Source organism: Dendrobates tinctorius, unplaced genomic scaffold (genome assembly GCF_039654945.1).
Source record: "Dendrobates tinctorius isolate UK_male_01 unplaced genomic scaffold, ASM3965494v1 ptg000199l, whole genome shotgun sequence".
Classification (NCBI taxonomy): domain Eukaryota; kingdom Metazoa; phylum Chordata; class Amphibia; order Anura; family Dendrobatidae; genus Dendrobates; species Dendrobates tinctorius.
In genome coordinates this window covers 12,762,756-12,774,799 of record NW_027361866.1, presented here as the reverse complement: position 1 = coordinate 12,774,799, position 12,044 = coordinate 12,762,756, and the positions used below count along the sequence as shown (strand labels likewise).

Genomic DNA, 12,044 nt, shown 5'->3' with positions numbered 1-12,044 from the left:
TTAAAGAAGAAGTTACAGGTCTGTGAGAGCCAGAAATCTTGATTGCTTGTTTCTGACCAAATACTTATTTTCCACCATAATATGCAAATAAAATGAAAAAAAAACAGACAATGTGATTTTCTGGATTTTTTTTTCTCAGTTTGTCTCCCATAGTTGAGGTCTACCTATGATGTAAATTACAGACGCCTCTCATCTTTTTAAGTGGTGGAACTTGCACTATTGCTGACTGACTAAATACTTTTTTTCCCCACTGTATATGATCAGCAGGTATTTGTGTAGTTATCAGAAGGTATTGTGCAATGGATTGTGGATAGGTCTTCGCTGATGTGCAGACGTGAGTCACTATGAACAGCACCGAATTAGTCCTTTAAGATCATCCTTAGACCTCTGACTCTAGTAGCTTTCTTTGCTTTTATTCCCCCTTTTTAATCCTGCCTCAAATACTTTAAGTGGTTTTCATAAACTAACTTGTGTCGTCTTTGTTGCAGAAAACTGAATCGATTGAGCAGCATGAGACCCTGTGCCCGTGTGATAGTGATCTTTCCACTTTCAAGAACAAAAAGTAGCATAGCTCCATATGCAGGCGCAGAAAGAAGTTTTTTCTATAAGGATCATGCTGTTATCTTTGCCTAATAGTGATAAAAAAATTGGCAAATTTTACTCTAAATTTTCTTTGGTAGTGGCTTAATACAAAATACCCTTCCCCTAAAGTTAGCCTCTAAAACACCTTACAAAATTTGCAACGGCATTAAGTATTGTGAAAAACGAGGTCAAGGTTACACAAATATGTGATTTTTCTATAAATAAAGACATAACAAAAAAAGACAACACAGCAAAGTAAGAGCAAAGAAAGTGCATATCCGTGTATTTATATAACCCTTTATACATCTTCAGGGTGTGGATACAGAGTTTTCAAGCTCCTTTAAACAAGATAATAATTTAAAGTTGCATTATCACAGTAAAAAGTATTTATCACCAATGTTCTGTGAATCCCTGTGCACTAGTAACCCTTTCATTGCCAGAGAACCTGCATATTGCTGCATTCCAGATTGCTGCTAGCACACAGATAAAAACATTGCTTAAAAACAACATTATTTTAGGGTGATGCCACGAAAGCCTACCTACTAGTGAGGCCTGTGACATGGATTTGGTGTTTTAGCTCCAGCCTCATTACATGTGGTTTTATACTCCATTAACTGATGTAAACCTTACATCTGCTAGACAAGAACTACAAGTATACTTACCGAGTTTACACATTTTTTTTTTTTGTTTTTTTGTAGTACAGCATATTAAGATTAACGATTCATAACTTAGGATATAGTCACAAAGTTAACCATCAGACTCAAAAAGGTTTTGGAGAAAACATGTCAGATATAGGCCCATGTGAGGTCTACAAATGTGGTCATCGCCCATATTACATTTCAAGTCTCAAAAAAAACCACATGGTTAACTTAGGATTACCAATCACATTTTCTGTTCAGTGAGTGCCTAATAATCGTTTAAAGCAACACATCTCTGGTAAGATTCCATACATCATTGCATATATTGTTAGAGATACTCTGAAATATAGAAAATAAAACAACTGACCCACTCCAAAAGAAAAAAAAAAGAAAAAAAAATTCACACATCAAAAGTTATAGAAGTGGGAGAAGTAGTTTTGAGGCTCCTGCTGGTTGGATGCTGAGATGGCATTAAATCGTAGGGACTGGAGGTAAACTTTTGTATCAGTCTGGCAGGGAGAGGGCATAAAACCCGTCAAACGGTTTCCAGATTCCTCCCCCATATGGCTCTGGAGACCCTACAGAAGGAGGCCTCTTCTCTCAACAAGGCAATCAAAAATTCAAAGTTGGCATCATCTGGCGTAGCGCTTGATGTAATCTTCCACTTTACTACGATATTCTTCCTATAAAGAAACAAAAGAGAAACATGTATAATAAAACAGACACAGAACTAGGTTTTGGGTTCTTCAGGAACAGACAAAATTGTGCTCATGAAAGAAAGTTCGAAAATAATTATAGTTGAAATGTCAGTGACAACTATTAGTGCTCCATAAAAAGCAAAAACAAAAAAACATGCAGATCTTGTCAAGGTCATTATAATAAGATGCATGGTAATTTGTGATGAACGACCAAACTAAGGGTGAGTTTCCACAGGCGGTATTACATCCGGATTTGCTGCGGATTGAATGCTTCGTACAGCCGTAGCATTCAATCCGCAGCATCCAGATGTTACAGCATAGCAGAACGGATTCTATGAAATCCCGTCTCCACTATGCGTCCCAATACACGGGTGACACACCCACAAAACCGGACATGCGGCGCGTCTTTAGAACGCAGCATGTCTGTTTACCTTGCGGAGACGCACGGTCTCCGCAAGGTAAATAACCCGGTGTATGCATGCGATGCGGTGATACTGCATGTGTTCAATGAACACATCCAGAATCACCGCGCGACAGAAGGGGGCGGGGCGGGCTTTCAGCTCCGTCCAAAGCGTAGGCAATGCGCTTCGTGGAAACATACCCTTCAGATAAAGTCCTTATAAATTACTCACTCCTCCTCACTTACGAATGCTTTTCTGGAGTCGAATAGGATCATTCCTGTAAACACTGGTGCACATGACATCTTGATGCTAGTTAGGGTCAAGATGATGTGTGTGCAACAATAATGCTGGCCAGCATCAGGATGTTCACCCAGGGACGAAGAGGACTCAGGAAAGTGTGCCCCTTGCCTTTGTGGGATAATACTTGGACTTGCACTTGAGTAAATAGGTGCCGTTTGCAACCAAGTGGGACTTGGGGGAATTTCTGTGTAAATAACCTGCAACAGAAGCCTGAGCAAGAAGATCAAACCACTCTGGATGACAGATTACAGAGAGTTTCTTGACATATTTGACTAGAAGTTTTAAAACGGTTCACATACCAGTTTAATATGTCAAGAAACTCCTTAAGCCTTCACGACCTTTGATGTACAGGTCATGTCCATATCTCAGTGTCGAAGCCCGCATCTTTTCCCACACATGACAGCTGATCTGATCAGCTTCAATGCGACTAATAGCAGCAGGTGGATCTGAGATTGATCCGCGTCTGTAAACTAGTTAAATACCAACGTCAATCAATGTCAGAGAATTTAACATGCGCCGGGCGGACGCGCGCCACAAGTCCAGCCCATCGGTTCCCCTTTCAAGTGATCACAGGGTCTCCATGAGCTGTCTGCCGAAGACTCCAGCGTCGGTTATTATGAACTTTCTATGAACGCCTGCCATTCGGCATGTGTTGCATCTATCAAAATATGGAGTAAGTCAGTCAGATTGGTAAACGGCGTAACGAGAAAAAAAATTTAAACACCAGAATTACGTTTTCTTTTGGCAGCCGCAACATTGAAATAAAATGCAATAACAGGTAATCAAATCTACCCCCAAATGGTATCAATAAAAAAGTAAGCCCGGAATGCAAAAAAAAAAAAAAAAAAAAAAAATCAGCCATCACCCAGCCCCAGATTATGAAAAATGGAGATATGCGTCTTGGAAAATGCTAAGAATTTTTTTTCTTACAAATTTTGGATTTTTTTTGCACCACTTAGGCCGAGTTCACACATGGCGTTTTTTTCGCGTTTCCGCGGCGGTTTTAACCGTGCGATTTTGCCACGAAAACGCGAAAAATAAGCATCCCATGCATTCCTAGGGGATTCCGCAATGCTGTGCTAATGCTGCGGTTTTTACCGCAGCGGAATCGCTTCGCGGTAAAAACCGCAGCATGCTCATTAATTTGCGGAATCGCAGCGATCCCGCACCCATAGGAATGCATTGTTCCGCTTACTTCCCGCATGTGGCTGTGCACACCATGCGGAAAGTAAGCAGAACATTTGCGGATGGTACCCACGGTCCGGAGGAGAGGAGACTGTCCTCCCGGCTTTGGGTACCATATCCCTGTAAAAAATAGAATTTAAAATAAAAAATATTGTTATTCTTACCTTCCGGCGTCCCGCGCAGCCTTCCCGCTTCTCTCCATGCTCCCGTTCCCAGTAATCCTTTGCGAAAATGCCCGCGATGACGTCCGTTCTCGCGGGATCGCGAAGTCTCGCGGTCATTCGTGCGACATCATCGCGAATGACCGCGAGACATCGCGATCCCGCGAGAACGGACGTCATCGCGGGCATTTTCGCAAAGGATTACTGGGAACGGCTGCGCAGGACGCCGGAAGGTAAGAATAACACCATTTTTTATTTTTTTTTTACATTCTATCTTTTACTACTGATGCTGCATAGGCGGCCTCAGTAGTAAAAAGTTGGTCACACTCGTCAAACACTATGTTTGACGAGTGTGACCAACCTGTCAATCAGTTCTCCAAGCGATGCTACAGATCGCTTGGAAAACGCTAGCATTTTGCAAGCTAATTACGCTTGCAAAATGCTAGTTTTTCCGCGGGAAAATCGCGGGAATTTAAAATGCGATTTTCCCACGGAAAGGAATTCCGGAATTCTCGCGGTAATTTCCGCGAGCGTTCCGGTACGTGTGCACTTAGCCTTAAAATAAAGAACCTATACATATTTGGTATCTGCAAACTCGTAATGAGTAATGACATGTGGAATCATATTACTAGGTCAGACTGAGCATTTAGTGAACATGATTAAAAAAAAACCCTAAAAAACTATTGAGGAATTGCACTTTTTGTTTGCAATTTCACCACACTTAATTTTTTTTCCCTTTTTCAGTACACTATATTGTAAATTCAATGGTGTAGTTCCAAAGAACAACTCGTCCCACAAAAACATGCCCTCACACGTCAATATTGATGAAAAAATTACAAAAGTTACAGCTCTGGGAAAAAGGCGAGCAAAAAACCAAAGCGCAAAAACTGAAAAATCGCAAGGATGCGAAGGCGTTAATCTGCCAACCACACTTTTTGTGTGTGATTGGTCCTAAGGGCATGTGCACACGGTGCGGATTTTGCTGCGGATCCACAGCGGATTTGCCCCTGCGGATCTGCTGCAGATACGCAAGCAAGGTACAGTACAATGTTAACCAATGGATTTTTTTTTTTAAATCCGCAGCATGTCAATTCTTTGTGCGGATTCCGCAGCGGTCTGACACCTGTTCCATTGTACAGATGTCAAAATGCAGGGGAAAACCGCAGGCAAATCCGCAGGTAAAACGCAGGTCATTTTACCTGTGGATTTACTTGCAAATCCACGCGGAAAAATCCACAGCTGAATCCGCACTGTGTGCACATGCCCTTATTGCTCAGTCCCACATGGTTGCAAAACAGTCTATTTATTCAAGTGAAAGTCCAAGAATTTTCCCCTACATTATCCCACAAATGTAGGGCACGCTATCTTAAATCAGTCATTATGTATCGAATTATTGTCATGTTTTTAAACGGTTCTGTCGCCATATATTATAAAGTTATAAAGATGGTATGTGTCTCTAACAACCGCAGCTGTTAACCATTTAAATGCCGCTGTCAACCTCTGGTGCCATCGGTCCCCAGCAACGCAACTGCGGTGGACTGATGCGTTACAATGACAGGTGGGGGTCTGCCGAAGAACCCCATCGCTGTCATCATGGCATTCCTGTGACCCTCAGTCACAGGCTGAGCTCCATTAGAGACTGAATTTTCCACTAGATACTGCAATACTACGGTATAAGAGAGAGTAAACAATGGAAGGTTGAAGTCTCTTAGAAAGGCTAAAAAATAATTTAAGAAAAAAAAAAAAATTAAAGTTCAAATCACCCTTCTTTTTTTCTCCATTAAAAATTATTGAAAAAATTTGGTATCGAGGCTTTTGGAAGGGTACGGTCAAAATATGTTATTAACCAAATTGTTAAATGCCACATAAAAATGAATCAAAATGCTAGAGTAACTTTTTTCGGCAACCCCACCTCCCTAAAAAAAAAAATATATAATTAGCCAAAGCATTATATTTATAGAAAAATTCTATCAATAAAATGTCAGCTCATTGTGCAAAAAATAAGCCCTGTTTAAAAGCATTACACCATCAGACATGCATGTTAAAATCTTTCATGAACCTTTCACCTTGTTTCTGCTTCTTCGTTTTTTCCTCCCCTTCTTTCGAGGGCATATTTTATTTTTCCATTGCTATAGCTGTATGACTGTTTTTATTTAATGTGAGATGAGTTTTTATTGATGCCATTCACGTTACCATATAATATACTGAAAGATGAGAAAAAAAACATCCAAGGAGGAAGGGTGGGGGAGGAAAGGAGGTGGCAAGTGGCAGGGAATAGAGCTGGAGTGACAGAGGCTTCAGATCTACAGCCACATTGGAATATTAATTCAAACGCTGGTTTCTCAGTAACAGGGAAACAGATCAGCCATGTAAAATGTATTGCTGCACCTGTCTTTGAAAGAGCTGTATGTGCATATAAATATTTTTGGGGCTGGGGGGGTTGAAATTGTACTGACAGATTCCCTCAAAATGGTTCAACAGTGGCAATGGGCACTAGTTCCATTCGCAGGAAGATATCGGCAGGGTAACAGCTGGCATCTCCTCGGTATAAAGCAGATTCAGCTACTGAGCCCGCTCCATATATTCTGCACATGACCGGTGTTGGAAATGTACAACACAGGTCGTTATGGACTTACAATAAGGATACAGTGTGAGGTCTGGTTGAGAAATCTATTTAACAATGTACGAGGTTTGCATTGTGAAAGCTGGTGGCGGCAGATTTACTTTATTGTGGAGAATGAGGGTTGCAAGAGAAAGATCATGATTTTCTATAATACCTGTAAAAGACAGGATATATAAATAGAACCTGGCCTCAGGTTTTTGTTATGTAGTATGAGAGCAGCATGATGTTGGGGCTGACACCCTGATTCCAGGGATTTGACCTTTGCTGGTCTGCTTGCTGTTATTTTGATACAATCTCAGTTTTCTCTGCTGCAAATCTATCAGCTCTCTGAACACGGACTGGTGTATAACTTCGCCAACACCACCGATTGGCAGCGATGTACATTGATCATGATAGAAAGCTGAAAATTGGGGGGGTGGGGGTAGGGTATTTACACAAAGCAGTGGAATCACCTGATAAAACACTGGATTTCATTGAAACACAAACACATAGTCCAGTAAGTGACACATCGCTGGAATCAGGCTCTCAGCTGCTACATCATGCTGCTCCAAAATTACACAACAAAATCTGCTGACGGATTTCCTTTAAATGTAAAACAAACAACAAAAGACATCTTGACAAATAACTATTATAGAAGTTCTGACAAAACTACACCATTAGTCAGCAGTCAACATATTTTCAAGGTCATATTTTGCAAGTCTTCAAATGACTAAACCTCAGGATGCAGGACTTGTAAACTGCACGCTATCAGATACATTACTAGTATGTGTTGCAGGAACCATTACTTTGCGATATAATGAAGTTGTGTCACTGCCTGATCAGAAGATTACACTAAATAGGCAATACATCTGGCAGTGAAGTATCAATTTTCTACCCAAGCTCTGCTGCGTTGTATTGAAAATGCTCTTTAAAAGCCTTTATGTTCCCATTGACTAAAGGAACAAAGAGGTAAAAGTCCTCGAAGTCCTAGTGACACATCATTTACTGCTTCTTTTCATCTGGAATGAAAGGCCGGTAGCATGAGCGGCTGTATGCACACAACTGATGACGGCACTCAGCGGCAAAGCCTGACGGCTCAAGACGATTTTGCCTTCGCACGCTCTCGCCAGGAGACTAATAGGCCTAAAAGGAAAAAAGTGATCACTGTCCGTTGTTTTTATTTTACCTATAGATGATGCCAACCACCACTAAATACATGTGCCTTCTTTAAGTAAATGGATTTCTGTAGTAGCTCCCATCCTGGGGTGTAATAGTGAAAAGTTTGGTAAAAAGGCAAAGAAGTACTTTTAAAACTGACGGCACAGGATATCTAGAACAAACCGTCCTAATGAGGCGGAACAGGAATAGTATAAAGAAAAAGCCTTCTACTAACAAAGCCATCTGCCTTCTGATTATCACATTTCTAACAGACTTCTTCCTTGTGCAGTATTCATTAATCGTAATTAATTAATTTAATGTCCGACATTTTTTTTTTAGAAGACATGTCACTTGCTATAAAATATGTGTTTTTTTTTTTTACTTGCTGCTTTTTACTGTTGTCCATCTGGTCGTCTTTATTCCGGATGTATAGACCCTCCTTCCCAGTATAAACGTCGTCTCGTTAATCAAGTGGGTGTGGCCTTCATCTCGTCTCCATGGGAGTCTTTAGGACCCATGCCCACTTGGCTAAAAATACTAGATTTAGATAAAGGGAAGCTAAACCATATTTGAAGGAATAAAAAATAAAGCCAGATTCAGGAGAACAGCGACTTTTACACCAAGTTAAAAAAATAAAACATTCCTGCAGCACAATATGCTTTGCCTTTACATTTCCACAAGGCTTTAAAAAGGGAAAAAGGGACTGTCAGCACAGAATGACTGTTCAAACTAAATCCCGCTGCTCTGTGTTTCATGGCGGGTCCAATCATTTAAATCCACCTCCTCACCTGCTTGTTTTCCCTCTATCTCTACCCCCCTCTTCATTGATTGACAGCTCTGTCTTCATAAAGTCATAGAAGGGCGGAGATAGATGGAAACCGAGCAGGTGGGAAGGTGTATGTGAATGATTGGCCTCGCCGTGAAGCACAGAACACCTGTACTTGAACAGTCAGTCTGTGCTGATAAGAGTCCCTTAAAAGGAGAATCAGTCTACTTTGTTTTATTGTCTGGCTGTACTGACCTACAGGACAATAGAGAAGGAGCAAGGAAACGCATACATTACTGAGTTAATGATCAGTGTTTAAAAAAAAGAAAAAAAAAAGATGACATGTAGCTAAGCTCTGCAGCACTCAACGGGGAACGGTCTCACTCGATAACCCTGCCACCATTACTCAGAGTTGCCTCCAGAGCACCTGGTATCACAATAATGGACTGATACCAGTGTCAGACTGAAGAACATTGGGCCCAACAGAGGATTTGATTCTGAAGACCCACCTTTCTTCCCCACTCAAGAGCCCCATATCAGTGGCAAGGTTTGCACTATGAACTCTCCTGAAGAAGTAGTCAGGGCCGGTTCTCTGTTGAGCCAGTCCAGCCCTGACTGATACCATTTGCTTTGCAGGTATAAAACACAACCTTCACAGGGAGAAATGATAGAGAACAGCTGACAAAGGAGAATATGCTGCGACTTCCTGACTCATCATACAAAAAACAGAGTAGTAGAGGAATGCTGGTGGTGGAAGTGGTCAGACAACTAGCGTCGGGCATTATTGTCACAGTACAAACTACAATATTGGATGCTTTCTGAAAGTGGAAGGACAAGGGTGGAGGATCATAAAATCTTTTAGTAGTGGCAAGAAGATTATAGCTTCAGAGATAGCTACAGCCCAGTGTTTCCTATGGGTTTGTACTAATTAACTACTGTAGTTAAGATAATTAGTACACCTAAAACATTTTTAAATAATTCCTCCTTTTTCAATAAGTAATGGTATTCAAAATCTGCAAGGCACATTGGGCTTCTTGATGACCTCTCTTGTACCTTGGCTGATTACTTGGGGGGGGGGGGGGGAGGGGGGATTTTTATTCTGTAAATCATAATCAATTTGTCACTGCTATATGATACTTTTTATTTACTGTATGTTTTTTTTATTCTATAAATGAAAAAGTATGTTTCAGCAAGCCAAGAATGCAATTATAACAAGTGCTTTTTTTTTTCTCCCCCACGGCTCAGTTTTGTCCATCGATTTTAGCAGAACCAATACAGAATCTAAAGATAGTGATAAGACTGGTTATTAAGTGTTTTCCCTTAAATTGGCGCATATACGTTTAAGAGTAGGAAGAAGATATTGCTTCTGAAGTGTTAACAGCCAATGTTCCCAATGTACAGTTGTAGCCAAAAGTATTGACACCCCTGCAATTCTGTCAGATAATACTCAGTTTCTTCCTGAAAATGATTGCAAACACAAATTCTTTAGTATTATCTTCATTTGTCTTAAATGAAAAAAAACACAAAAAGAATTGTCCTAAAGCCAAATTGGATATAATTCCACACCAAACATAAAAAAGAGGGTGGACAAAAGTATTGGCACTGTTCGAAAAAACATGTGATGCTTCTCTAATTTGTGTAATTAACAGCACCTGTAACTTACCTGTGGCACCTAACAGGTGTTGGCAATAACTAAATCACACTTGCAGCAAGTTGACATGGATTAAAGATAATACCAAAGAATTTGTGATTGCAATCATTTTTAGGAAGAAACTGAGTATTACCTGTCAGAATTGCAGGGGTGTCAATACTTTTGGCCACAACTGTAGGTGGGTATTACACATAAAATGATGGATCTTGAGAAAAGAAAAGTAGAACATGCATCCAAGATTAAAAAGGAAAAGAAAAAAAAAAGAAAGCACTTTAATACTAAACACTGTACAAGGTTAGATGTATAGCAGAGTGCAAAACATCACAGCAGGTGGTATCTCTGATCAAAGTTCTAGAGCAGGAAAAACCAGGGCAATAAAAGATCATTTTGTAAAATTAAGTTATAAAACATATATTTCCAAACTCAGGTATAGTGCAGTTGGTGGTATGACTATATTCCTAAAAATTCAGTAACTTAAAGACTGTTGGCAGTGTCTATTTGCTGCAATTTTTGGAAAAAGCAACTGGGGAAACCAGACCCATAATCCCAATTTATTTTAAGGAGGTCAAAATAATGTCTTCCTGGATTCCTACCTGAAATGCAGCCTACATCTCATAATACCCGAGTACTAGTGATGAGCGAGTATACTCGTTGCTCAGGTCTCACCGAGCATGCTCGGGTGTCCGCCAGGTATTTTGGCGTGCTCAGAGATTTAGTTTTCGTGGTCTCAGCTGCATGATTTGCGACTGCTAGACAGCCTGAATACAAGTCGCAAATCATGCAGATAAGGTGACGAAAACTAAATCTCCGAGCATGCCAAAATACTCGGAGGAAACCCGAGCAACGAGTATACTCGCTCATCACTACTGAGTACTAATCATACAAAATGTCTTTGAGCTCGTCATTAGTTTGCGAAAAAATAAAAGTATAAAAGTACAAAGTATTACAGAGAGTGAAAAGTGAGGTTAAGTGCTACATTCATTAGTGTGCCATGGTGCGGGGGCAGATAACATTGCATTAGTATATGCATATAGAGGACTAATAAACCATCAAGGGGGTCTTAGGATCAATGTATGTAATGTGGGTCAATGTCTTTCTCTCACCCCTTTTTTTTTTTTGTTTCTTTGGCGATCAGCACGTCAGCCAAATGGCAGGGGAGGAATTAATTAGTAGAAGGCCACATATGAGTATCTACCCATCAGTTCTCAGTACATTGTCAGTGACCACATGGAAATGATCTGTTCACATGCAATACGTCATAGCGGCCATGCTGATGTGACTGTGGGGTGATCGACTCTCCTTGGAGGTCCGGTGTTGAGGTAACTCATTGATTACTCACTTGACAGAGGTCACCAAGACATGGCAAGTAGGCTTTCATAAATTCTCCATGAAAGCCAAAGATCTACATATTTCTACATTATGGATCCACAGTCCTTGTATTTTTCTACAATTTTTCTTCTTTTATTTAAAGACACTATGCGATTTACATTTAATTTACAGTAACCAAGAAAATCTGAGAAAACAACGGGTACCGGTATTTAATAAATGTATTTTCTTTGTTCGCTTTGATACTGCCGTTGTACTGCAATTCTGTGTCACACTTTAAACCCGGAGTCTTAATGGAAATCTCCCAGCTCTGAAGGAGTTTAGTGACCCCAATTATGAAAACGGACATAATTAGCCTCTACTGTGACAGCCAGCACCTTATGAAAGTCTGTTTATGTCACTTGCATTTGTTGATGGTGCATTATTTTCTTCATTCATGGCAGTAGTTCATGGGTGAATCTCATTATGTATGATGTAGTATTAAATTCATAAGATGAAAAAAACTGAAGCAGAAAACCTTTAATTTGGCGTTCATTAGACCTGATATGTACAAAGTTTTCAAATATCCCAAAAACA

At 40.3% G+C, this 12,044-nt stretch overlaps 1 protein-coding gene across 2 annotated transcripts in view; it reads right to left on the bottom strand.

Annotated features, from left to right (window-relative positions):
- Positions 1-838: 838 nt before the first annotated feature.
- Positions 839-12,044, bottom strand: part of UBE2F (ubiquitin conjugating enzyme E2 F (putative)) — a 291,784-nt gene continuing 280,578 nt past the window's right edge. For both annotated transcript variants that reach the window (XM_073553244.1, XM_073553243.1), the window contains exon 10: positions 839-1,903. In XM_073553244.1, the coding sequence (XP_073409345.1) occupies positions 1,853-1,903 (51 nt within the window). In that variant the 3' untranslated portion in view covers positions 839-1,852. The remainder of the gene's footprint in view (positions 1,904-12,044) is intronic.